Here is a 26,684-nt window from a genome sequence, read left to right as displayed (position 1 = left end):
AATTGTTAGTCTTTAATTATTCTCATGATTTCTAATCAGATGTATCGATTTTAAAAGTGATTTCAAAAATAGTCGTGGGGTGTGTTATATTTTTGTGGCTGGGGTTACGTAATTCTTTGACCCGGAAGTGACATCGATAACTCCTTCCTGCACCAAGACCGGCAAGATGGCAGCGGACACGCAGGTTTGTGTGGCTGGACTTTTAATAATGTGCTGTCTACTTTGGTAATAATGACACAATACACAGTGGGGACAAAATTCTTAGAGTCTTGGGCGACGCGTTTCTAAATACTTCGGTGTTTTTCGGCATTCATCGAGAACGCTGAGCTGAAATCGACAGCAGCCAACTGGCAGGCTGTTAGCGGAGTGCTACGTAGCCTCAGTGTGGCTTCATGAGACTGTGCTGCTGCTGTCGATTAGCTCACATTGGCAGGACTGCTCTCTGCTCACAGCGGAGGGATAGCCTAATCGATACTTTGTGATTTGTAAACTAATTCGTAGGGTGCTTTGGCTAGCAGTGGATTCCTTCATTTGGTCTGGATTTCTTTCTCAGTCATAAATTCATCTTTTGTGATGATGAGGCAGCTAAGCCACGCCCTCCAGAAGTAATGACCGTTTAGATGAGTAACTCAGCTGTTTTTTATACTTTTAAAGAACTTAGACTACGCAGTGATCCTCTTTGAAATTTAATTGTCCATCGCCACTAGAGTTTTTCCACTAAAAAAAGAGGTAATGAGAAAATAAGGCATCCATTGCTGTTTGCTAATTATTTTAGATGCTTTTTAAACTAAACTACAAACTTCCTTTGTACTTGCTGTTATCCATTGTGTAAATAAACTAAAGAGTGATGAGTCTTTTGTACTTAAATCTGATTCTTATTCATTGATTCTGGTTGCACAGGTTTCAGACACACTTAAAAAATTTGCTGTAAAAGTGACTACAGCCAGCGTGAAAGAGCGCAAGGAGATATTTGGAGACCTGAAACAGTGCATAGAGGGCAAAGGTGAATGATTTTGTGTTCATTATCTACAATATAATATGCAACTTAATAGCATATTTGCTTCAGTCAGCAATAATATTTCTCCAAATGTTGTCTTTCAGAGTTACCGGAGCCTGCTGTTAAAGGACTATGCAAGCTCTTCTGTCTCACTCCACACAGATATCGGTAGGTATATGAGTATAGTCACCAAACAGGGATGTTGGTTTTTTTTCCAGACACTGTTTTTGCTTTCAGTATTCATATTTTGTGTCTGTTTCTCAGGGATGCTGCATCACGCAGAGTGCTGCTCTCTGTCATTGCCCAGCTGGGTGACAGTCAGCCTGATGTCCTAGTAAACAACCTCCTCCCCTGCCTGCTGAACAGCGGAGTCATCAGCAAAAATGTAGAGCCCAGGTACACAAGTCTGAACGTTATGTATGCAGTTGCTTCACCATTGTGTTGCATCCTGTAGTGTCTATAGTGCAATCATGTCTTTAGCCTTTCTGCTGTTTACTCCATGATATCTGCAGTAAAAGCACCGGCTCTGCTGCCTTCATCTGTCTGTCCTGGACCTGCGCTTTAGTCCCCACTGTCTTTTCTGCCCCAGAGAAAAGAAACGGACCTGTCTGGAAGAAAATGGTAAATACATTTTTATAATGGAATAATGTTTTTTTAAATTTATACATGACTCAAAAAAGTTTTGTTCAATAAATTATTGTTGGCAACCAGCTGAGATGTTTCAGGGAGTTAGGGGTGAATCTGTCATATACTGTTATATTCCGGATGTTGATATCACCTTGTGTCCTCTGCCTTAGGTGGAAGTTCAGAGCCTCCTTGTGGCCGAGGTGGTGGGTGGAGCAAAGACTACGGCTAAGAAATCAAGTCTGAAGAACCTTAATCACCTGTGGGTGGAGGTAAGCATGAGGCAAAGTGGCAGAATTTTTTATGTGAAAGCAGGCGCTTATTAAATTTAAAATTACAGAACCGGTTCTGTAAGGAATTCCAGATAGTTCTGACATTGTGTGTGTCACTACCAGAAACCTGGACTGGTGGATGAGTACATCAGCGCTCTGTTGACTCTGGAGCAGAGCCCTACAACTCTACCAATGCTGGGAGTGTGTTTCGACTTCTGCACTGCTCAGAAAGACAAAGCTACAATAGAGAAGCATAAGGTGAGTTTTTAATTGACCACACATGTACTCTGATGTTGTTGCTCTTCATCTTTTTAACCTTCTACTGTTTTTTTCAGAGTGCCAGTTTGGACCTGTACATAAAATCAGTCCTCATGAGCAAGACTAAACCACAAAAGCATGTTGTGGACAAAAGCAGCTCATTACTGCGACACGTTTCCCACTCTGAGTTCAAAGAGCTGCTGCTGCCTGCCCTGCAGAAGACCATGCTCCGCAGTCCAGAGAATGCTATGCAGAGTGAGTGAGAAGCTTTTTGTGCATAGTGATTTTGTTTAATGCTTACCTGTTTGTAGCTCATGCAGCCAATTAAAACACTGTTTTATCTCTGTCCAGCCGTTTCCTGCCTGCTGTTCGCTGTGACTCTTGACCTCAGCCAGTACGCCATGGATATCGGAAAGGCCATAGCAAGTAAGGCCCTGATGCCATATTAATTTACACAGAGGTCACTATTACACTCATACTAGCTGTATTTAATCACTGGTTTGGTGTGGGTTTCAGGTCAGCTTAAAGCCAATAATGCCCAGCTTATGGAGGAGGCAGTCCAGGCCATGCAGGTCCTGTCTCAGCAGTGCAGTGATCCCACGGCTGTGCAGGATATTGTCTCACACCTCTTCAAGATCCTTGGAGGTGACCTGATTAATTCCTTTTCATCTGAAATATCGGTCTTGTTTGGGTTAGCTGACCTGAAACATGATTCTTATGATTTCAGGGTCAGAGGGAAAGCTTACAGTTGTCGCCCAAAAGATGAGTGTGTTGTCGGGTAAGACACTTTTTACTTAGTAGCTCTATCCATGAGATAGAATTGCAGTGTTGCATCCTGGGAACTTCATCTTCTTGTCTTAGGAATTGGCAGCTGCAGCCATCATGCTGTGTCAGGGACCTCCAGCCAGACCCTGAGCTCTGCAGTTACTGTGATGTTCATCCCCTTTTTACAACAAGAAGGTGCTCCTTTTCCTTTCTTTTCCTTCAGTCAGATTAATATTTTATGTTTTTGTTGGTTTACAGTACAAGCTCTGATGTGGAAAACGCTTTGCATGCTGTCATACTAACATTTCTTTATTGTCTTTAGTTCATGAGGGCACTTTGGTGCACGCTGTGTCTGTGCTCTCTCAGTGGAGCAGTCGCTTTACAGTGGAAGTTCCTGCCGCTCTGTTAGATTGGTTAAAGAAGGCTTTCACCCTGAAGACATCTACCTCTCTGGTTCGACATGCCTATCTTCAGGCCATGCTGGGGGCTTTCAAAGGTCAGTACTACAATACTGTGCTACATTTAAAACTGCAAATGAAATAGCAGAGATGAAACCTCTCGTCTGTATTATTTGATTTGTTTAGGTGACACTCTAAGCCAAGCCTCAGACCTTGTGCCCTTACTTCTTCAAACGGTTGAGAAAGCTGCAGCACAGAACTCCCAGCATGCTTTGCTGTCAGAGGGAGTAGCAGCTTCTGTTCTTTTGAGTCGATTGGCTCTGCTGGAGACACAGACAGGTGAGGCTTTTGTTTCAGCAGTTAACTGTTCAAACTCATGGACCTTGCTGGAGATCTCTTGGCATAAAAACATAAGTTTTATCTTTTGTCCATGCAGAGTCAAAATTCACAGGCTTCTGGAACCTGATTCTAAATGAGAAGAAGCCACTATTCACTACAGAGAAATTCCTCTCACAGAGCAGTGAAGAAAGTAAGCAAGCAAATTTAATGCACAGTTTGAATACATGGTTTGAATATATGGTTCACAATTTCAGGACATAAAATGATGGCCTGTTACCGTTGCTCTATGTCTCTAGCTCTGCTCACAGTGCTGCTGCTCTGTGAAAGGCTGTTTTTGGATCATGCCCACAGGCTTAACACCAGCAAGTCGCAGTGAGTCTATCTTTCTGTTAACCTGTGCACAATAGTTTGCCTTGAAAATTAGAATATGTGCTGAATTTACTGCGTAGATAGAGTGATTTCCAATACTCACAATACATGTGTGCACTGCTTGCTTCTCAATAGCTCCAATCCTCCATTGTTTGTGTTTTAAAAAAAAAAAAGGTTAATTTTGCCTCACTGTTTCTCTGTAGGATGTATCATCAGGCTGTAGTTGCAGTTCTGTTGTCTCGGAGCTGGAGCGTGAGGAAGAAGGCACAGCAGACAATCAGGAAACTGCTCTCCTCCCTTGGTGGATCCAGTCTTGCCCACGGTCTTCTAGGAGAACTCCGGGTGGTCATCAACAAACACAAAGTACGATTTATTTAATGCAGGACACAAGTCATACTGAAAGATAATATTAAGTTGCCATTTGTCATTGTTTTATATTCTGCCTCCAGGCTGAATTGCTACTCTTGTCTCTGTTTTGTCACTTTTTGTGATATTTTCCTCCTCAGCTGTTACTGATTGTATGTTGTAATCTGTCAGGTTTTGCCCCAGGACACTTTGGTGTCAGAGTCTGGAGAGCTGACTGAGTTGGGTCGCAGCTACGTTCCTCCTCGTGCCCTGCTGGATGCACTGTGTGTCATTTGCTCATCTGCCAGCCAGTGGGGCGACCCTACTGAGGCCGAAAATCTGGCCATGGAGATCCTCATAGTCACTCATCACCCATCTATAGGTACGAGTATTGATTGTTCTCTTTGTTTGAAGCTGCCTGGGGGTTTGTATGTGTAGTGACTCCAGTTTTTTAACTCTCTCTCCTTGTATTTCTTTTCCAGTTGGAGCTCGCGCTGGCCTCTGGCCTGTCCTTCTGTCTTTAATGAATATAAAAGCACAAGAGTTTATAGAAAAGAACCTGGAGGCTATTCTGCCACATCTGCTGGAGGTCAATGCTGACAACCAGGTCTGACCATAACACACAGATCCATATTTTGTGTTGTTTTGTAATGTGTAAATTTGATCATAGCATTTCCTGTTTTCTCTTTAGGCAGTAAAAAATGCAGTCGGTGCTCTGTCAGCCCTTTCGCCCAACAAGCTGCTACCGCGGGTAATCAGTCACATCACCGAAGGCCTTTCCCGTCCTGCTCTACTACAGGTCACCAGGGAAGAGTATGCCATCATGTTGACACCAGAAGGGGAGCTGTATGATGATAGCATCGTCCAGAGGTAAGTCAGCTGCCATATTACTGTTTTATTTTGTTTATATGTGGCCTATTCACTCCTGTTTTCCCGCCTCGCTGCAGTGCGCAGAAAGATAGCACCAAGAAAGGAAACATGAAGAGAGAGAACAAGGCTTATTCCTACAAAGAGCAGATCATTGAACTGGAGCTACGTGAGGTAGATGGAAGTCATCTGTGTTTTTGTAATGATGTTAATGATTAGCAGTCATTCTGATTGTGTGTTATTTCCCTGTGTTTGCAGGAAATTAAGAAAAAAAAGGGCATCAAAGAGGAGGTTCAGCTCACCAGCAAACAGAAGGAAATGATACAAATCCAGCTTGAAAAAGAGTCTGTTGTTCGTAAAAGGCTTCAAGAGGTGTGCAGTCCAGAAAATCTGTTCTTTAAATTGGAGTGCCTGAAATGACTTTTAAATTCTCCCTGTTGAAACCATGGTGTCTGCAGATGGACGTGGAGCTGCAGAGTGTTGTAGGTCTGCTCGAAGCCATTCTGATAGAGAGACCAGCTCAGGTGACCAGGGAGCTCCCTGCTGCCCTACGGGTCCTATTGCCCCTGCTTCACTCCCCTATGGCTGCTCCACGTATCCAGCAGGTCTTCTTGGACATCGGAGTGTGCCTCATGCCCAAACCCCTTCACTCCCTGGGTATGAATCTTAGTGTTTTGTGTTATATTTACAGGCACAGGTCGAGTCTTGGTGTCTCAATCACGTTGTACAAATTTGCTTTTCCAGCTGTACTTGTGGGTCATGTGACTTTGCGGTTGCTGAAGCCCGAGTGTTATCTTGACATGGCCTGGGAAGAAGAAGACCTAGACACGGCAGCCCATCGCACTGTCCTGCTGCTGTACAACCACACTGTCCCACAGAGAGAGAGCAAGACGACTGGTAAACACACTTACGGATAATAGTGGACAGTCTTAGAAACAGGCATCTTTTTCAGCACACAGGCACATATATACTGCTTGTTTTCTAAGTAATCTTATCTGTTTCTTGCTAATTCTAAAGTATTGTTTGAATATTATTATGTTCATTGAAATCATCAAGTACTTATGTATAAGAGTAGAGAAGTAAATGTGCTGTGATTACCGACTGCTCTTTTGACTGTTTTTCCCTCAGATGTGGGTCCACTGTCTGCTCCTGCCTTCTCCTTCTGCTTCCCTCTCCTCAACGCTACACTCAGGGAGTCTTCAGGCAGCACCGAGGAGACAGAGAGCATAATGATCCGAGCATTGCAAGTCATCAATGAACACTCCCAGCTCCGTGGCACCACAGACAGCGATGACATAATAGATGAGGTACAGACAAACCTGTCCAAACCTTTCCTGCCTGTGATCTGCACAAAATGATAGGAAATACATTATTCAATGCAAATTTTCCTGTCAGTCAACTGGACAATTAAGTGGTGTTTGGTGACTTTTCTTAGAATGGCCCAGAACTGCTTCCGCGTGTCAACATGCTGCTGCTACTGACCAGAGTTATTTCAACAGCCACCCCACGACTCCAGGTAAACTCTTCATAGGTTCTCTGTTTCCTGCACGGGGCATTCTAAAATAGTCACATTAATGACAAAATTGTGGCTTTGCCTGTGATGTGAGACTTCTTACACTCTTGTCTTTCAGGTGTTGGCAGCTCAGTGCCTGACAGCTCTGTGTGCCAGTGCTGGAGGAGGAGAGGGCTGCGCTGTAGCAGAGCAGGAAGAGATAGACGTCCTGCTCGATGCCCTGCTTTCACCCTGCTTCTCTGTCCGAGATGCTGCACTAAGGGTGAGACCTGTTTCCTTTATATTTGTAAATTTTTTGCAAGGCCAGCAGAAGAAGGACATGGCCTCAGAGTGGAAAAGATTTTAGACCATGATGGAACCAGTACTTTCACTGTGTTTGTTGTTAAAGTTGTGGCAAAATCTGCGTGTGGTACATCCATATTAATACCCAATATTATTTGTGCTCAGGGTCTGTTGGAGATGGAGTTTGCCCTGCCTACAGACAGCACAGAGGCCAGTGGGATGAGTTTGCTCCGGAGACTTTGGGTTTCCAGATTTGATGTTGAGGAGGAAGGACGAGCCTTGGCTGAGAAGTATGTGACGGGGGGGGGGAGGTATCTTCTTTAACCTGCACAGCTGAACTAATTCTTTTGCTTGTCCTTCCACCTCAGACTCTGGGAGTCTCTGGGTCTTGAGTTGGTCCCTGAGTTGTGCTCCCTGCTGATTGGAGATGTAACTCACCATGAGGAGGCCATCCGTACCGCCGCAGCTGAAGCCCTGTCAAGTGCCGTATCCCAATACAGAGACCAGTCTGCCACAGTGCTCAGCCAGCTCACTGAGCTCTACCATCAGAAACTCTATGTAAGACCACGTGCCATCCCTTGGTTAAAACGGATTCTTATGACAGATTTGGCTTTATTAACATAAGTTTTAACATGTTTTTTGAAGAGGCCACCTCCTGTGCTGGATGCCTTAGGCAGAGTCATCTCTGAATCTCCACCTGACCAGTGGGAGGCCAGGTAAGACACATGCTTGTTTGGGATCCTAGTTTTATTTAATGTCACTGTATGCAGTTTGTATTACAGTTTCCAATGTTACAGAGATATTTAGACCATGAACCTGTTTTTTTTCCTCCACACATATCAGGTGTGGCATTGCTCTGGCTCTCAACAAGCTGTCGCAGTACCTGGATGAATCTCAGGTCACCCCTCTCTTCCTGTTCTTTGTTCCTGATGCTCTGAATGACCGCCACACTGAGGTGCGGCGCTGCATGTTGGATGCTGCCCTTTCAGTGCTCAACACACACGGAAAGGTACTGCTCACTGTTCTGTTTTTTTTTCCCAGCCTCTTGCTTATGTCACTGAACCTTACGTGCCTTCTTTATGTGTCAGGATAACGTGAGCTCCCTGCTGCCAGTGTTTGAGGAGTTTCTCAAGAATGCCCCGCAAGATGCCAGCTACGACTCTGTCCGTCAGAGCGTGGTCATTCTCATGGGCTCCCTGGCTAAACATCTGGACAAAAGTGACCCCAAGGTCAAACCCATCGTGGCCAAGCTCATCACTGCGCTTTCTACACCTTCACAGCAGGTCAGCAACTTGTATTGCTTCGCTTTGCACAGAAATGAAAAATCACCACTTTATCTTATATGGTTTGTTGCTGCTTGTCCACATCAGGTCCAGGAGTCTGTGGCCAGCTGTCTGCCACCTTTAGTCCCCGCTATCAAAGAGGACGCTGCAGGGATCGTCAGAAACCTGCTGCAGCTGTTGCTGGAGAGCGACAAATACGCAGAGAGGAAAGGAGCAGCATATGGACTGGCTGGACTGGTCAAAGGTCTTGGTATCCTGGCACTCAAACAACAGGACATCATGACCACACTGACAGATGCCATCCAGGACAAGAAAAACTTCAGACGGAGGGAAGGTAACTAATATTATACAACTGCTTAAATCTTTATACATACCCAGTCAGGCATTTCAGCAACAGAAAAACAATTCCTACTGCTGACCGTCAGCTTGCCTTTTGCAGGAGCACTGTTTGCCTTTGAAATGCTGTGCAACATGTTGGGGAAGTTGTTTGAGCCATATGTGGTCCACGTGCTGCCACATCTCTTGCTCTGCTTTGGAGATGGAAACCAGTATGTTAGAGAGGTGAGTAAGCAGGCCACTTTTTTTGGTGCTTTCCTATTTTGTTTTCTGCTCAAAGAACTCTAATAAGGTGGTACAATGTCAAAATATGCCCAGGCTGCAGACGACTGTGCCAAGGCTGTCATGAGGAACCTGAGTGCCCACGGTGTGAAGCTGGTCCTACCCTCCCTGTTGGTGGCGTTGGAGGAGGAGTCCTGGAGGACTAAAGCAGGTGAGACACACTGTAATTGCACAGACTGATGAATAGATTTTCGAGGTTTAGTTGAACACTCAACAGCTGTGGTGACGATAAGTCATACAATCCTCACAGGTTCAGTGGAGTTGTTGGGTGCGATGGCATACTGTGCACCGAAGCAGTTGTCCTCCTGCCTGCCTAGCATCGTTCCCAAGCTGACGGAGGTGCTGACTGACTCCCACGTGAAGGTGCAGAAGGCTGGCCAGCAGGCCCTGCGACAGATTGGTTCTGTCATCCGCAACCCTGAAATCCTGGGTAAGTGATTCAGGCAGAGATGCCACAACAGAAGGCTTGTTGGAGGGTTTTAAAAATCATACAGAATGTCTGTTTTCTATTTTCTTCATGTAGTTAGCAACAAATGAGCTTTTTAGATATTCAAGCTACATTAAGTGCTGCTAATTCTATCTCTAAACACCATCTGTGGTCAGGTTGTAATATGGGTAATATAGGCATCATGTTTTGACACAAAGATAATATCTTTGGTTGTGTTGTCCCATTAAGACTGAGAGTAGTTTATATAACAGTTAATAACAGTGTTCATTCTCTCCTTTTAGCCATCACCCCCATTCTGTTGGATGCCCTTACTGATCCATCAAAGAAAACACAGACATGCCTACAGACATTGCTGGACACCAAGTTTGTACACTTCATCGATGCCCCCTCTCTGGCTCTCATCATGCCTATTGTCCAAAGAGCCTTCCAAGATCGATCCACTGACACTCGCAAAATGGCTGCTCAGATCATTGGCAACATGTACTCTCTTACTGACCAGAAGGTATGCAGAGATAAAGTAATATCGCTATCATAAGGGTATTCTAAAGATGTTTGAATGGTGTGTTATGCTGTGTTGTTCATAGGATCTGTCTCCTTACCTGCCAAGTGTTATTCCTGGACTGAAGGCTTCTCTGTTGGATCCAGTACCTGAGGTGTGTTTGAAGATGACTAACCCTGCCTTAGTAACATTATGTGCTGTGTGTGAAAGCAGAAGCTTTAGTTGCACATTCTTTTCTCTCTTCTAGGTTCGTACAGTCTCAGCCAAAGCTCTGGGTGCCATGGTGAAGGGAATGGGTGAGTCCTGCTTTGATGACCTGCTGCCTTGGCTCATGGAGACGTTGGCTTCTGAACAGAGCTCTGTAGATCGCTCTGGAGCAGCACAAGGTTAGTTCCCTTTCAGCTTTTGTGCTATACTATTATTCAATAACACTTAAGCAAGCACTCAGTGACTTGTGTATTGGTCTTTTCAGGTCTGGCTGAGGTGATGGCTGGACTGGGAGTGGAGAAGCTGGACAAACTGATGCCAGATGTGGTGCAGACCGCCAGCAAAGTGGACATTGCCTCTCATGTTAGAGATGGCTACATCATGATGTTCATCTACCTGCCCGTCACCTTTGGAGATAAATTTACTCCCTATGTTGGGCCCATCATCCCCTGCATTCTTAAGGTAAATCCCTGCTTTGCTTTATGGACATAGATGAAACAACTGACTGAACACAATAATTACTGTCCCTGTCCACAACTAGGCTCTGGCTGATGAAAACGAATATGTAAGAGACACAGCTCTGCGAGCCGGTCAGCGAATCATCAGCATGTATGCTGAAACCGCCATCGCCCTGCTGCTTCCTGAGCTGGAACAGGGCCTGTTTGATGACCTGTGGAGAATTAGGTCAGATAAATGCACAGAAATATGATAGCAAATTAATAAATGTCACTCTGTATTGATAGACTCTGGGCCTGTGCTGCTGTTGGTTTATAGGTTCAGCTCTGTACAGCTGCTTGGAGATCTGCTGTTCCATATCTCTGGAGTAACAGGAAAGATGACTACAGAGACCGCCTCAGAGGATGACAACTTTGGAACTGCTGCATCCAATAAAGTGGGAATACATTTCTTCATCTCGTTAATCTAATTTCTTATGTCATCACAGCAGTAGTGACATTGGTCTGATTGGAAAAGTATTAATTGAGTCTTAATGGCTTTCTCCCCTGCCAGGCAATCATTTCTGCTCTGGGTGCTGAGCGTCGTAACCGCGTCCTCTCAGGCCTCTACATGGGTCGCTCAGACACCCAGCTGGTGGTTCGACAGGCTTCTCTCCATGTGTGGAAGATTGTGGTGTCTAACACCCCCAGAACTCTCAGAGAGATCCTTCCAACACTCTTCACCCTGCTGCTGGGCTTCCTGGCTTCTACCTGCCCTGACAAGAGAACGGTGTTAACTCACTCTGTTTTCACTTGCTTATGACTGCTCGTAACCACACAGTGCTTTTTGCTGACTTTGTGTATCCGCATGGTTTTAGATCGCTGCTCGTACGTTGGGTGATCTGGTCAGAAAGCTGGGAGAGAAGATTCTCCCTGAGATCATTCCGATCCTAGAGGATGGACTGCGCTCCGATAAGAGCGATGAGAGGCAGGGTGTCTGCATTGGCCTCAGTGAGATCATGAAGTCCACCAGCAAAGATGCAGTAAGTCACACAGATGATCAAACACACATTTCAGGGTTGTGATGAAATTGAAACGATATTAATCTGATGGTGTTTGTACTATAGGTACTTGTCTTCTCTGAGTCGCTGGTCCCCACAGTTAGGAAGGCGCTATGTGACCCTCTGGAAGAGGTCCGTGAGGCAGCAGCCAAGACCTTTGAGCAGCTCCACTCAACCATCGGCCACCAGGCGCTGGACGACATCCTGCCTACTCTGCTCAAACAGCTGGTGAGAAAGCAAGATGCAACTGTAGTATAAAATCCTGAAAGAATTATAAGCTTTCCAAACTAACACGCTGTATTTGAATCTTCCCAGGATGATGAGGACACAGCTGAGTTTGCTTTGGACGGTCTGAAACAAGTGATGGCAGTGAAGAGTCGCTCTGTGCTGCCTTACTTGGTACCAAAGGTAAAACTCAAGTCAGGCTTTAATTTTTTTAGGTCTTGATTGTGTCTAGCTGTTTGATTAAAACATGTACTCTCTGGTTGCACCAGCTGACTGCTCCTCCTGTGAACACCCGTGTGCTGGCCTTCCTGTCTGCTGTGGCTGGAGATGCTCTAACGCGCCACCTAGGGGTCATCCTGCCTGCAATCCTCTCATCCCTTAAAGGAAAGCTAGGAACAGAGGATGAAGCACAGGTAGATCACCATTTTGTTTTTTAGCATCATGGACAAATACTTACTCTTACTTTGCTTCAGGAATTATGCAGCTGTCAAACAGTGATCCTCTCTGTGGAAGATGAAGTGGGTCAGCGGATCATCATAGAGGACCTACTGGAGGCTACACGAGGAGCTGACCCCGGACTCAGACAGGCTGCCGTCACCATCCTCAATGCTTATTTTGCTCGCACACGCTTGGACTACAGTGCCCACACACGCACTCTATTGTCAGGGCTCATCCACCTTCTTAACGACTCTAACACAGAGGTCCTGTCTCAGAGCTGGGACACCATCAATTCCATCACCAAGGTGTGCTGATATGGAAATGAGAAGCAGCAGAGTTCACTCATGATTGATTTGTAATCAAAGTTATTGATCTGTTCTATAGAAATTAGATGCGAGCAGCCAGCTGGCTCTAATTGATGACCTGCATCGAGACATTAAATCAGCAGCTGCAGATGTGAAGGGTCAACATCTGCCTGGTTTCTGTCTGCCCAAAAAGGTAAGAGGAATGCTCCGACACAAACACTGAGGCCATATTACAGCATAGTGTTGTCACTCTTTTCTTTTCTACCTTTTATAACATATTTTTTTCTTCTTCTGGTTTCTCTAATGCTGTGACTCTACAGGGATTAGAATATGACTCTGTGTCCACATTTTCATGTCAGATTTTTTGAATAATCAGAATTCACCTAGCAATTAAGAGGTTGATCACAAAACCTTAATTGGCATTATTTTACCATCTCTTCTAAGGGTGTAACCTGTATCCTGCCGGTCCTTAGAGAAGGCGTCCTCACTGGCAGCCCTGAGCAGAAAGAGGAAGCAGCTAAAGCATTAGGAGGGGTCATCAAATTGACATCTCCCGAAGCTCTCCGGCCCTCTGTTGTCAACATTACCGGCCCTCTGATCCGTATTTTGGGAGACCGCTTTGCTTGGACGGTGAAGACGGCTCTGCTGGAGACTCTTACTCTGCTGCTGGCTAAGGTCTGTATCTCTCTAGGGGATCACTTCTTCATTCCTCTCCACAGTTGATCGCCATGACTAACCTGATTGTATCCCTTCTACAGGTGGGCATCGCCCTGAAGCCGTTCCTGCCACAACTGCAGACCACGTTCCTGAAGGCTCTGCAGGATTCGAGCCGCACAGTGAGGCTGAGGGCAGCTGAGGCTCTGGGCCAGCTGGTTTCCATCCATGCAAAGGTTGACCCACTCTTCACTGAGCAGCTTGCTGCCATCCGCAATGCTGAGGACTCTGGTGTCAGGTGTGCCATCTATATTCTATGCATTACAGTTCAGTAAATAAATCGGAATCCTAAAATGTGATCTAAAACACACTGTCAATTTAGGCGTTTGTGGTATTAATAGCTATTTCCAAAAATAGAGGAATCGGAGCAATAGCTAAAATGTCTCTTATCAGTAATAAAGCATCTGCTGACATAACTTTGACAAATGAAAGAATTACAGCATTACATCTTGTATCAGTATGACTTTATTCTTAACCCATGAAAAGTAAATGCTTGTTTTTTTTTGTTTTTTTGTTTTTTTTTACTAATTTTACAATAATGTGTGCTCACAGGGAGACTATGCTGCAAGCCTTAAGGTTTGTCATCCAGGGGGCTGGATCGAAGGTGGACCCAGCCATTCGCAAAACCATCACCACCACATTACTAGGCATGCTGGGACATGATGAGGTATGCTAACAGGAGAAGATGCCTTGCAGCATCAAGTAGGACTGAAAAGGCATCTTGTTTATCTGCAGCAACACACCCATTTTCTTCTCCGTCTCAGGATTTGCAATAGTTACAAATACATTAATAAATTACCAGTGAAATAATGCATAAATATATAAGGTTTTGTAGAATTTGCAGAGGCATGTACAGGGGTGTGATTTCCTCTGTGATCATAGCAGAAAAACGGAAGTCAGACAAGGGAGGATGTGGTTTTCTAAAAAGGTGGTTTTGAGCCTCCATGTCAGTTTGAGAATACATTACACAGAATCTCTGTCTGTCTGGCAGTCTGATAACTAATGTGTGTGTGTGTGTGTGTGTGCAGGATGCAACTCGAATGGCCTCAGCAGGCTGTGTTGGGGAGCTTTGTGCCTTCCTGTCAGAGGAGGAGCTGAAAAGTGTATTACTTCAGCACATCTTAGGTTGGTATATATACATATATATATATATATATATATATATATATATATGTGTGTGTGTGTGTGTGTGATATATTAGTTTTTTTTAAATTAACCAATAAAACAGTGCATATGTTTTGATTCCTGCTTATAAACAGTATTTTCATGCCCTTTTTATGTTTATGTTTATACTCTAAATGCCCTTTGCATTAGAACAATGAGAAGGTGAGCTAATAAATGTTCTTCCTCACTGTAGCCGACATGTCTGGTGTGGACTGGATGGTGCGTCATGGTCGTGGCCTGGCCCTGGCCATAGCTGTCAAGTCTGCACCCGAGAGACTGTGTGGGAAGGAATACTGTGATACTGTGACTGAAACCATTTTGACCAATGCCACTGCGGACAGGGTGAGGATCAGGGTGTTTTTTTATGCTAAGCTAAGAAAAAATAAAGCTTATATATGATGTAATAAAGCCTATTACACCCATTGTTATTTTAACCCCTTGTCTGCGTCAGTACACATCATGACTCCTCTTCCTCTTCCAGATTCCCATTGCTACCAGTGGAATCAGAGCCATGGGATTTCTTGTGAGGCATCATTTCAAAACAGATGGAGGCAGCAGTGTTTCCCAGCGCATCATCACACAGTTTGTTAAGGTAAAGCAGAAGCAATGTCATCCAACTGATGATTGCATTCTCACAAACTTCCCTGTTCTATATTTGTACAGTTGTGGAAGTGGGAGCTAATAACTCACCAAAATGTTCTGTACTGTCTCTATGTGTCAGTTCAATTAAGGTTAAATGATCTTAAATTACCTAGTCATGGTGTTTGTAGCATTTATGCATAATAATTTATGTATGCTAATTAATTTGGTGAGAAATTAGATAAAAACTAGAGTCAGTGTGGAACACATGAGAAAAAAGATGATCTCCATAAATACATATTTAATGCATTGAACTATCATGATTGATGAGAATCGGGAATAAAAAGCTAAATACAAGTGTATGTAAATAAACATACATTTTCATAGTGAAGTCTAAAAATCAGGTATAAAAACCAAAATCATAGTTTATGTAAGATGGTAAAAATCTTTTTAAACAATCTGTTGTACTGTAAATTGAATTTTTGTGACATTAGCTGTCCATGACCCCCACAGTGTCTTCAGAATCAGTCCAGTGACATCAGACTGGTGTCAGAGCGGGTGCTGTGGTGGGTATTCAAAGATCCATCGCTGCCCGCTGTGGAGGTCAGTCTCATCAAGCCCCTAATAAAGAGTCTGCTGGACAACACCAAGGATAAGAACACCAGCGTCAGAGCCCAGAGCGAACACACAATCGTCAACCTGCTACGACTCCGCCAGGGAGAGGAAGTCCTGCAGGTCAGGCTTCAGACTCCTCTATTTGTTACAGACATTAGCTATACATACAGTCTCTCTAACTCTTTTTTTCTACATTTCAGAGTATTACTGCCATTCTGGACTCTGCAAGTAATGACCTGCTCTCAGAGTGTCACCGGCGGTCTTTGAAGAAAATCTCCAGCCTGCCAGACTCCAACGAAGAGATTGATGACACCATCCTAACATGATGGAGCAGGACTAAATAATAAAATGACACCTGCAGAAGTCAACTGAAGCTTGACTGACATATTAAACAAATCTTCAGTGTATGAGAACCCCAGACACACTCGACACACGTTGGCCTTTATGGGCTGAAGGCTGAGGCGATGATTTAACTGGTTTTCCTACATTCTGTACTCCCCAACTATTTTTCTTTTTCAGTGTTTTAGCGGCCTTTAAGCCCAGTTTATATCCTGTTTATTTTATCTTGCGATGTGCAGGTTCTTTGCCCTGTACTTAAAATACAGTTAGGAAGACATAATGCCAAATCCGTTTTGATATTTCAGTGTTTTGCTACATATTTTACCAAAAACAATGATTTCAAGCACTCAACTGTAGTGATATACCCCCCCCCCCCATCTTTGAGTTTTATTTGGACTTTGTGTGAGAGTTGTTTGGGGAAAATGATCATTCTTATGTCAGTGACGGTTGTAAAAAGGCTATACAAAATAAAAAGATGTGGATTTCATGATGTCTTGTGTGGACTACTGGGAAGTCGGTGTGTCAGAGTGGTCACTAAGACCTTCATTAAACCATAACATAAGTAAGTTAAATGTGCAATCCTGTCTGGGAGTTAAGTTCTAAGTGTGAACATTGCACCCAAATAAAACAGGTATGTGTAAAGGAGCAACATACTCAGGGGGAATTAAAAATACTTTGGTTGGGCGAAAATAATAACTTAAGATCCACTGTTGGTAACACAGGTATGACATGGATCTTCTGAGATTCTTCATGATCCTGAGAGTCCACTGCCCCTCTCGTGGCGTGAGTCTTGTGTTCATCAATGGGATGGGACGGCGCTGCTGTCGCAGGAGCCTGCGCAGTGAGGCCGGGTCACAGTTGGGTGCAGCTCCACTAGAAGGAAGCGGAGTTTCCGGCTGTTTGCAGCGGAGGGAGAGGATTGCTGACGCCGCGAAACCCCGAGAAAAAACGCCGCCGGCTCGGGGGGCTAACAGTTTCTAGCATCGGTAGTGGTCGTTTTCTTTCATACCGGGGGATCTGGGGGCTGGTGATTTTTTTACGGACCGAGGGAGTCGGACAGCAAACCGATTAAAGCAGCGGCACAAGGCGGGGGTGAGCCACCAGCTACCGGCATGGCCAGGGACTACGATTACCTCTTCAAGCTACTCATCATCGGTGACAGTGGTAAGCCGACGCCGGGGATCCGGGACGGGAAGTGGGCCTCGTCGTGTTTTTTTTTTTTTTTTTTACAAGGGTAGAAGCAAGAGTACAACCCCAGCTTCGCCGTGTAGTACTATGGCGCGTTTACAACGTTTTATTTTGTATTTTATGCATGGAAATTATTTGTGAAATGTACACATCCGCCATATTTCTGTGTCAGTGACAGGGCGGCGGTTGGGTGTCCGGGCTGGGCTTGTCAGCCGATGAGGCCGGATACCGCCTCCAGATCCACAGGGTCTGTCGCGAAGATTTCTTGACGTGTTGGTTTATCGACATAGGCATGTGTGTTATCTCCGTAACAAAACGTACACTGCACCCAAAAAGCTTATCCTGAGGTGTCTGTGACATAATTTGGGCTCTGTTTGGGTCTCATTTTAGCTGTTGGCTAGCCGGAAGCTAAGCTAACATTAGAATTTGAGTGTTAGTTAGGTGGATACACGTTATCTGTGCTTTACTGGACTTGTGTACAAATATAAAGCGTGTTTATACGAGTTAAATATGGTAAGTATGCTACGTCAACTAAATTCATATTACTTGAATGGATTTAGTTAGCTTGTTAGCATGGGAGATAGTGATAGTGGAGGAACACTGCACTGCAGACTCTGGTTTAGATCCAGCCAGCCAAACTATATTGAAGTGAGACTAACAACGTGGTTAGTATTAGCCGAAGTGTCACCTGTGTTACGCTAATGAGGTACCAAAACACCGCTTGCCTACTTGCTTCTTATGGAAAAACCCCGTGATAATGTCACAGCCACAGGTAGATGCATAATGGAGATGTGTGCAGAAGTGGCATGGACTGCTCCTTTTGTATCTGCTCCACATTCAGTAGGAGAAGAGCCTCATCCCGCTCTATGTCTTTGTGAGCAATGATCTTTGCATTCATTGACATCCCCGATCCTGGCACTACCCCATCAGCTGCCAGCTCACAGTAGAGTACAAGGCAGCACAGCAAGCCCTTCACTCCATCACACACACAGGGTCCAGTGTCCCCCTCAGCTGCTGCATGGAAGTACAACGATCTGCAGTGCTGCACAGATATTAAGAAGGAGACAGAGAGGCACTGACCTTCTGCCCTTCTTCAGCTGCACACACACAGGTCTGCTACTTGAGAATCACTTTCCAAACACTGTGATGTTTAGCCCCTGGCCTGTCACAGCAGAGAACCTATGTTAAGCATTTCATTGAATGCATCAGATGCTACCTATAGAGAATCTTGTTGCATACAGCTGATGGTGGAGTGATTCTGTCAAGGTGAGCCTATGTGTTGATTTTTTGTCTGGCAGTTGGAAGGCGCAGCATATTAAATATGACTCTTTAGCTTTGAAGCATTGGTTTTTTTGTTTGTTTGAAAAAAAACTTTGAAGCATGGTAATCACAGGAACCCGAGAGTTATATTGCTTCAACCAATCAAACATGAGATAGGAGTAACACAATAGGTAACAGCGCTGCAGGCTGGCCACTTCCTAACTTCTAGTTGTAACCTGACAGCCATTCTGTTGAAGAGACATCACAGATCCCTCTCAACTATCCTCCCATTTCCTTTCTCCCTCTTGTTTGTCCTCTCCTTTCATCTATTGTGTTATTTCAGCCTAAAATCAGTCTATTATACCTGCTCATTTTTAGAACCCAGGTAGAAATATTTCCTCTCTGTTGTGTTCTGACCAGCGCTTTCCCAGCTGCTGTTAATGGTTCTGCTGTAGCACTGATTAAAGCTACAATTAAAATAAACATAAAGGGCATGTCCTTGCTCGCCAATAATCCTTTAACACTATGCAGGAGGTATGATAGTGTTTCTAAATTTTAGGTACATTAGGATTAGAGAAACTGTTCAAGGCAATGTCCCCTGGTTTGGTTAGCTATTTGTGGTTAGCTAAGATACACTGCAAAACCAAAGGCCCACTGACAGTTTGTGGTGCAGGAAACCCCCTCTAAAAGTCTTAAGACAAATGCAGTCAAATTGTTGTTAAAAGCTAAGAAGTGTTGTTAAAAAAATGATAGTTGTTTTGTTAAGGAAAGCTGTTGTATTGTGAACTTCATCCTGTGCTTGTGTTTCGTCCTCAGGCGTGGGGAAGAGCAGTCTCCTCCTGCGATTTGCAGACAACACATTTTCAGGTGTGTGATTACCATATCTACCATAAATTTAGAAATGTCTACATTTGAGTTGCCGCTCATTAACACTCGTTTGTCCTTACAGGTAGCTATATCACCACGATTGGCGTGGACTTTAAGATACGGACGGTGGAGATTAATGGAGAGAAGGTGAAGCTACAGATCTGGGATACAGCAGGGCAGGAGCGCTTTCGCACCATCACCTCCACGTAAGTGAATTCTTATTTACACATATAGTTGTTATAACAAGTTTTCATTTCCACAAATAACTCTGAAACCAAGCGAAGCTCTTTGTGGTCCTCGCATTAGGTGTTGTTTGAGGAAGCAGTTTGCAGACAACTGGAATGCTTGTCAGTGCTGCTCTATGAAACTGGGTGGAATTCCCCACAGATACTAATTACAGATGTGAGAGGGAGGCTCCTGGAGTCTTCACCCTCTTATGGTGGCCTCGTGTGTCATGCCCTGTCCTGTGATATACAGCATCAATGTGCATCTTGGTTCACGCTGATTTGAACACCTTCCACACCTTTTAAAAGGGAGGCCTGGCATTAACCATGGCAAATACTGCATATCTATCAGATAAGTCCGCCACTACTGACAAGGTACTAAAAGCTTATAAAGGGATGACATCAAGCATGTTTTGTTTTTAATAGATTGTGAATAAAATATTAGTTTTTATGATACATAGGCATAACGTGGTTTTCCTTCAGTCTAGTGTTGCTGGGAGCCGAGAGTCTGGTGTTGTGTAAACTAATTTAATATTCAGTAATCAAGATCAAACCAACGATACAATCATCCCAACATGTATTACTTGTACATCTGGATATAACCAAGCAGTGTTATTTAAAGATTTATTAACCCTCTCAATTTGTCTGTAGTTCTGTATAAAAAAAATGACACAAAAGACAAAGGCAAGTCAAAGAAATAAGAGAGAAATCCTCTCACATTTTCCTACAAAAAATGCTGTATATTTCAGACTATTGCTCTATCAATTATGGTAATGTATAACTACCCAGATTGCACGAAACATGCACAAGCTATGATACTACCACCATGTTTCAGTTATAGGACAAGGTTATGGAATTCTTTTTTTCCCCCATGCATAATACTTTATACTCAGACCAGAGGGTTTTCCAGTGTTCTTGTGGTGGTTTATGAACCTTAACGTTAGCCGATGTGAGAGAGGCCTTTAGTTGATATTAGAGGTGACCCTGGGTTCTTTTGTGACCTCACAGTCTATTACATGTCTTGTTTTTAGAGTGATCTTTGTTGGTAAAACCCCTGTGGAAGATAACAATGCCTTTGAGTTCCTTCATTTGTACACAGTCTGTTTGGCTGGATCTATAGAATCCAAGTTTTTCATCATGTTTCATCATACCATGATACACATCCACTTCCAAACATGTTGTGAATATCATCATCTTTCATAGATCACTGTTGTTTAAGTAAAACAGGGCACACGCACACTAAAACGTCCCGTTTATTCAAAACACAGCTAATTCCAGAGATTTACACAATTTTTGCCACTTGTAATATTGGATCATTTTCATGAAAACAAAACAGTCAAATATTACTGTTACCTGGTTTGATTGGGTTCTCTGTCTGTTTCCAGGACTAGTGAGTAGATTTGTGTCATATTTAAGCAGAAATAAAGAAAAGGGTTCATAATTGTTTCTATACCACTGTTATATTTAAACACAGTATATGTTGGGATGTTCTGTTGTTGGTTGGATCTTGATTACTGATGAGTATAATTGGTTTCTAGTTCTGAGATTCAGACTTCACACTCCCATCATTGCTGTTTCAAGTGGCAACACAAATTCAAAGGTTCCCACCCGCACATACAGACGTCAAACATGTGTTCACCACATGTCTTGTAAGCTAAATCTGGCTCCTTTCGATTTTTTGTGTAGTATCTGTTCAGTTTGGCGTCATCTGAGTCAGAACACAAATCAAACCAACAGCTGCTGGATTATCTTGGATGTAAAAACATTTGCTCTGTTGGGCAAACCCTTATAACACACAGCATGGTTTGCGTTGAGTCATGTGACTCGCAGCGTGATGCTAACTGTATGGATTACATCATATGTTTGGAAGGTCGGAACAGTAGTTACCATTCAGGTTTTAGATTAATAGCCAAGGACAGTTAATGCAAAATGTGGAATGTGATAGTTTTCAGCATTTATTGGCGTTTGTAATGGCTTGCATGATGACAACTACAAACAGTAATAGTTAGGGGATATGATGATAACAGCCAACAGATATTTGAGCCAAAACTGATGTTGTGTGCTGTAGTCTAAGATGCAAGAATTAAGCTGGTGTTGAAATATGACCGCTCAGGGTGTAATAAGCACTATAACTGATGTGATTGACCTGATGACAGGGTGCTTCTGATCCCTAGAATGACAACCAAACTCAAACCCCCTGCTAGATCTGTATGGATATTTAGTGGTAACCTATTTAAATAGCAGCATGAAACATTGACTTGAGTCATGTCCTGTCCACATTAAGTAAATCAAGTTCTATGTGTACTTGTTTTTAGGCTTTGTTTATGGTATTTTTGTGCAAAGTTAGGTGATGGTAATGCAGATCTGAAATGTGTATTATAGCAGCTCTAAAACTGCAGCCCAATAATTGCAATGCAATAGGATTGAATTGATTAAAATGGTTAATAAAAAACAATCTCTCACTGTGTCAGAGGACCAGCTGACTTGCACTAATGCCAGCTGTCAAACAGGTGATGTCTTGCCATGCTGGAATATGCACTTTTAATTTCAGTTACTTTGTAATTTACATGGAGAAGGTTGATCTTGGAGTGCAGCACTGACATGATGTGACAAATTAAAGCAGTGCATAAATGTACATCACTCACAGTGTGTGAAGGCAGAAACAGCGTTAATGTGACCTACAGCTCAAACTGCAATTTCCTTTCCTACTCTCTCCTCTCTGACTTTGTGTGTGCGCAGACAGAGGCTGCATTTTAAAACGTCACTGTCCAGGCCTTGTGAGTATCATTCCAAATAAGACCAAAAAGGGATGTTTGACAGTTATCGGTTGCTTCTCTGTGTACAAGCAAGGAGAAAATCTTCCAGAAAGTGTAAAATCCTTGGCAGTAATGATGCTTCAGCCCCTGAGGAGGTATGACCGTCCTAGTTTGGAAATGCTGCTGTCTGTCGCACTTCAAGAATCTTTCCACTGAGCAGGCAGCCTATTTAGCTCTGATTGTTCCCTCTGCTGAAGTAGAGTGGCATGCAACATCATTAGGTCTTAAATTGTTTGCGCTGTGGAAAGGACTCACAGATAGTCACATGTTCGGTCTATGCAGTCAGACTATCCTGAAGAGGTAATCATAAGTCAAACTCTACATGACCACCGACTCATCAGTTATGTGTTCTCCAAGGTATAGTATATAAAAGTACAATTAAATCCATGTACTGTAAAGACAGGTTGGAAATGAGCGAAGACACACTGGCAAGGACATGTGATGAAGCTCCACAGCTGTGCTCACACCATGGGCGTAGTGATCACATGGTCAAAAACCTGGGTCCTTGGGGAACCCTTTGAATGATGTGTTTTTAAGTGAAAGGTCGAGTATATTAACATTTTACTGCCCTGTGTGTGTTTTATAACAGAGAAGGTGACATTGGGTTGGGCCCCACACGCCTGCCTGCTGTGTGTTTGGCAGTTTAAGGGTCTATTCATGTGCACACACACACCCCTGCAGCCTGATGGCCCATTACTGCCGAACATTGGGGACATAGCCAGACAACACTGTACCCCCACAGTGTCACGCCAGGCACAAACACTGACACACACACTGACACACAGATAGTAAAGCACGACAAAAGGTTCTTTGTGTTTGTTTGGCGCAGTGCAGCCACACTGGGGATGCTCCGTTTTTTGGGGTCTGGTCACTGTTTAAAGGTGGTTTGGTTGTCGGTGTGGGACAGATGCAGAGTTCTGTAGGCTTTGCTCCTCTTCTTCACACAGTTGCTCACTCTCGTCTCTGTCTCTGTATTTTAAGTGCACATAACTATAGCTGTTGGTACACTTGATTGGGGTGCTGCGTGTAGATAATATTCTGACTCTGGAGTCGGACAAAGAAAAAAGTGTTCTTATTCTTGCAATTTCTGCAAGTAAAGATTAAAGCTCCAAATTGAGATCTGTCTCCCCCTGCTGGACATAAGCACTAGTTATTTCACTGGGATTCTCAAACACTCACAGCCACGCTGAGTGAAAATAGTGGCTTCCATCGGTGCTGTTCTAAAAGGTGCTTATTGTAGTTTGCTTTAAAGTGGTGATCATGGAGGAGTGTGTGTGTGTGTGTGTGTACTTATTGCTGACAGTTTGGTGAAGTTTGTATTAACACTGCTACAAATTATCACACAAGTACAAATGCAGTTTTTCCAGATACTTAACTTGAGGTTTTAACTTTTTATCCACCGACTCAACTCTCATTCATTTATCCTGCACCAGAATATCTATTACCAATATTATAACTAGTATTTATTGATTAGAGTTTTTTCTGTGTATCATACCTTTTAGCTTCATCTACTATTTACTATCTTTAGTTATTATCTGGCTAACAGTGTCTAGTTTTATGGGTTAGCTTCAGCTAACAGTTTCTGCTATTTGTGTGTTATAATTTGGCTAACTTGACTACTGTTCATCCAGTGTGTTTACAATATCTCTTATTTATTTATTACCTTTAGCTAACCACTTCTGTTCATCCAAATGTATTTGCATTTCATCTGTTTGCCTACCTTTATATTACTTTATTTGTTTACATTTGTCACATTTAGCAGTAAATGAATGCACTCATCACAATATGTCATGTTGAGGGGTTCTAGCTAAATCAATATATGGGTACATTATTGAAACTTGTGTGTTGGACTCATTGAGTTACTAAATTGAAATGCTGACTGTCTCTCTCCCTATACATCTTTAGATACTACAGGGGAACGCATGGGGTCATAGTGGTATACGACGTCACAAGTGCCGAGTCCTTTGTCAACGTTAAACGATGGTTACATGAAATCAATCAGAACTGTGACGACGTTTGCCGAATATTAGGTGAGTGTGCTCTCTTTTCCTGTGCTTAAAAAGTCCAGGTACCACAATCACCTTGGCCTCTGTTGCTAAAAAAAGACTTTACCCTTCATTGTGTCTGTGGATGCTCTCATTCATCCAGGTCATTTGCAAAAGCTTAAATCGAGGCAACTGGACTCAAGGATTTAGTTTTGAAGACATTTTGCTACTTCCCCGAGTGGCTTCTTCAGTTCTGGCAGAACAAAACAAAATCCTTGAGTCCAGTTGTCTGAAATTTACCCTTTATTCCAATGCATCTGTTTTTCATCAGCAAATGTCATTAAGAATCATTTTGTGTTCTGCTTATAAGAACACAAGACAGTTATAAGACAGCCCTGTTGCATCACCTTGACGATATTTTCTGTTTGCAGTGGGAAATAAGAACGACGACCCCAACTCCAAGGTGGTTGAGACAACTGATGCGCAGAAGTTCGCTGAGCAGATGGGAATCAGCCTGTTTGAGACGAGTGCAAAAGAAAACATAAACGTTGAAGAGGTAACTCATTGTTCCTGGTGTCTCTGCCCTCGGACTGCAGACTGCCATGATTGTGTAGGGTAGTTTGTTGGACATGCCTGGTATGCAGAGAAGGACTGCTGAAGGCCTGAATTGGGGCAGGATGTCTGAATGCTCTGTAATAACTGCTGATCTGCAAGCATTCTAAGTGTGTGAATCTGCTTATTGCACAAATCACCGCCTTTGTTTTCACTATCAATAATCGTCAAATCCTTTTCCCCTTTTGATAACCAACTCATTTGAATGCTGATCAGTACATTTATTAAAAATTCTTCATGTCAAAATTTGGGTGTGGGATGTCTGCATACCCACCGATTTTTTGTCGTCACGCACACTGCACATAAACTGGCTATGCATGTGCCAGAAAATCTATTGTCTGTGTGTATTTAACACATACCTATAAGGCCCCGTTCACACTGGAGAAAGTCATTCCAGCTAGAGTAGGATTGAGCCCAGACAGCCTGTAAGCTGGATGCATTCAGACCTATTTTCAAATCTGGCTAGCACACACTTGTGTCCGCACTCCGGCTTCATCCAGCGTGTTTGCTGTGCTCCAAACCACTAGGTGGCGCCTCGTAATATACAGAGTCCGTTCAGGCCGTGGTAGGGCCGCGTGTGCGCATGTATCCAGTTTGATTTCAATCCGGCTAGATCCACCTCTAGCTGGATTGAAATCAAACAGGATACTGCCGGATTCGAGGTGTTCACACTCAGAAAAAAACATCTGGATAGGCCCGATTCCCGCTTTAGCCAGATTTTTTTCCCCAGTGTGAACGGGGTCTTAGTAATTTAAGTGTATAAACATGACTTAAGTCTTGTCGTAGCTTTATATGTAGCCTATGAGTGATGTCCAGCTGTCACGAGGAATGCAGATACATGTATTCTGAGTGCAGATCCTTGAATGATATTCTACGCTAATTGTGAAAGTAGCAGCTTTTAGGTTTGTTTCATTGCAGATGGGCAAAATCCAGACTGTAAACTACAGAGCAGGTATCGGATTTAGACTGAACTGCTATAATCACTGATTGCCGTTTCTCTTCCAGATGTTCAACTGCATCACAGAGCTAGTGCTAAAAGCCAAGAAGGAGGTGCTAGCCAAGCAGCAGCAGCAGCAACAGAACGACGTGGTCAAACTCACCCGGAACAGTAAACGAAAGAAAAAGTGCTGCTAGCAAACTTGAAGCCATCCACAAAAAGGCCGACAGCGTCTTTTTCTTTACACATGAATACACACACACACACACACACACACACACACACACACACACAATGGGACTCAGAGCATCTAAATTAAAGAGCTGATAAAGATTTAATAAATATACAGTGAAAGATTTAAAAAAATGAAAAATGTCCCTTTTGGACAAATTAATCATGAAGACTTTAAAAAAAATTGTACAGATTTTATTAGATGTCAGATCAAGTTTTATTTGGAATTCTGCAGATGGGCACTATTGACCTGAGGTCCTCCTTTCTTAGAGGATCTGCAAGCTGACAACTGACCGCCATAATTCTCAGATTTATATCCACATAATCCCCATATTCCTCCATCAGTATCTCATCTCTCCTTCTCATTCCACTGCACATGGGACATTCAGAGTTCAGTCTGACTCTGCGCCTGAGGAGGAGGAGGGCTCACCTTTCCTGGATTTATTTTTTTTTTCAATTTTTTGGGGGGTGGGGTGGGTGGGAGCGGCCGTCTGCGTGTTTGGGAGGTGGTTATCGGAACGGTCGTCTGGGTATGAGTAAGAGTGGAGGTGTCACCGCCTCGCATCTCTGCAGCTTCAACATTTCAGACACTTGTGTTACCATGGC

At 43.5% G+C, this 26,684-nt stretch overlaps 2 protein-coding genes across 3 annotated transcripts; both read left to right on the top strand.

Annotated features, from left to right (window-relative positions):
* Positions 1–126: 126 nt before the first annotated feature.
* gcn1 (GCN1 activator of EIF2AK4) lies at positions 127–16,445 on the top strand. Its single transcript, XM_028413771.1, has 57 exons — positions 127–184; positions 901–1,003; positions 1,102–1,165; positions 1,262–1,393; positions 1,510–1,618; positions 1,795–1,893; positions 2,017–2,151; positions 2,229–2,406; positions 2,503–2,577; positions 2,668–2,796; positions 2,879–2,929; positions 3,013–3,111; positions 3,239–3,412; positions 3,501–3,653; positions 3,751–3,843; positions 3,950–4,025; positions 4,226–4,385; positions 4,560–4,749; positions 4,850–4,974; positions 5,059–5,237; positions 5,315–5,408; positions 5,493–5,606; positions 5,693–5,891; positions 5,979–6,131; positions 6,363–6,541; positions 6,670–6,750; positions 6,866–7,009; positions 7,195–7,319; positions 7,398–7,587; positions 7,675–7,745; positions 7,873–8,038; positions 8,118–8,312; positions 8,400–8,646; positions 8,752–8,873; positions 8,967–9,081; positions 9,181–9,360; positions 9,660–9,880; positions 9,963–10,031; positions 10,125–10,263; positions 10,350–10,546; positions 10,626–10,768; positions 10,859–10,976; positions 11,093–11,308; positions 11,397–11,561; positions 11,646–11,807; positions 11,895–11,987; positions 12,074–12,217; positions 12,278–12,547; positions 12,627–12,740; positions 12,992–13,222; positions 13,306–13,499; positions 13,814–13,928; positions 14,290–14,386; positions 14,619–14,767; positions 14,907–15,017; positions 15,518–15,739; positions 15,820–16,445. The coding sequence occupies exons 1-57, from the start codon at positions 167–169 to the stop codon at positions 15,943–15,945; spliced, it is 8,013 nt and encodes a 2,670-aa protein (XP_028269572.1). The 5' UTR covers positions 127–166; the 3' UTR covers positions 15,946–16,445.
* A 364-nt stretch (positions 16,446–16,809) lies between these two features.
* Positions 16,810–26,187, top strand: rab35b (RAB35, member RAS oncogene family b). 2 transcript variants are annotated; one of them, XM_028414425.1, is made up of 6 exons: positions 16,810–17,122; positions 19,223–19,273; positions 19,356–19,479; positions 24,219–24,343; positions 24,730–24,854; positions 25,916–26,187. In XM_028414425.1, exons 1-6 carry the CDS (start codon positions 17,071–17,073, stop codon positions 26,042–26,044), a joined length of 606 nt encoding a protein of 201 aa, XP_028270226.1. In that variant the 5' UTR covers positions 16,810–17,070; the 3' UTR covers positions 26,045–26,187. The 2 variants fall into 2 exon arrangements, with proteins under 2 accessions (XP_028270226.1, XP_028270227.1); XM_028414426.1 differs by lacking the exon at positions 24,730–24,854 and having other exon boundaries at positions 25,916–26,022.
* The last annotated feature ends 497 nt before the right edge of the window (positions 26,188–26,684 follow it).

This window comes from Parambassis ranga, chromosome 9 (assembly GCF_900634625.1).
Source record: "Parambassis ranga chromosome 9, fParRan2.1, whole genome shotgun sequence".
NCBI classification, from domain to species: Eukaryota; Metazoa; Chordata; class Actinopteri; family Ambassidae; genus Parambassis; species Parambassis ranga.
Note: the sequence above shows the minus strand (reverse complement) of the source record. Positions and strands in the feature narration are given on the sequence as shown.

Bases quoted from the DNA above. Each gene is read 5' to 3' on its own strand.
- gcn1 (XM_028413771.1), top strand. The intron at 11,808-11,894 runs GTGAGAAAGCAA...GAATCTTCCCAG, and splicing joins CTACTCTGCTCAAACAGCTG to GATGATGAGGACACAGCTGA. The intron at 15,740-15,819 runs GTCAGGCTTCAG...TCTACATTTCAG, and splicing joins AGGGAGAGGAAGTCCTGCAG to AGTATTACTGCCATTCTGGA.
- rab35b (XM_028414425.1), top strand. From the start codon at position 17,071: ATGGCCAGGGACTACGATTACCTCTTCAAGCTACTCATCATCGGTGAC. The intron at 17,123-19,222 runs GTAAGCCGACGC...TTTCGTCCTCAG, and splicing joins ACTCATCATCGGTGACAGTG to GCGTGGGGAAGAGCAGTCTC. The intron at 19,274-19,355 runs GTGTGTGATTAC...TTGTCCTTACAG, and splicing joins TGCAGACAACACATTTTCAG to GTAGCTATATCACCACGATT.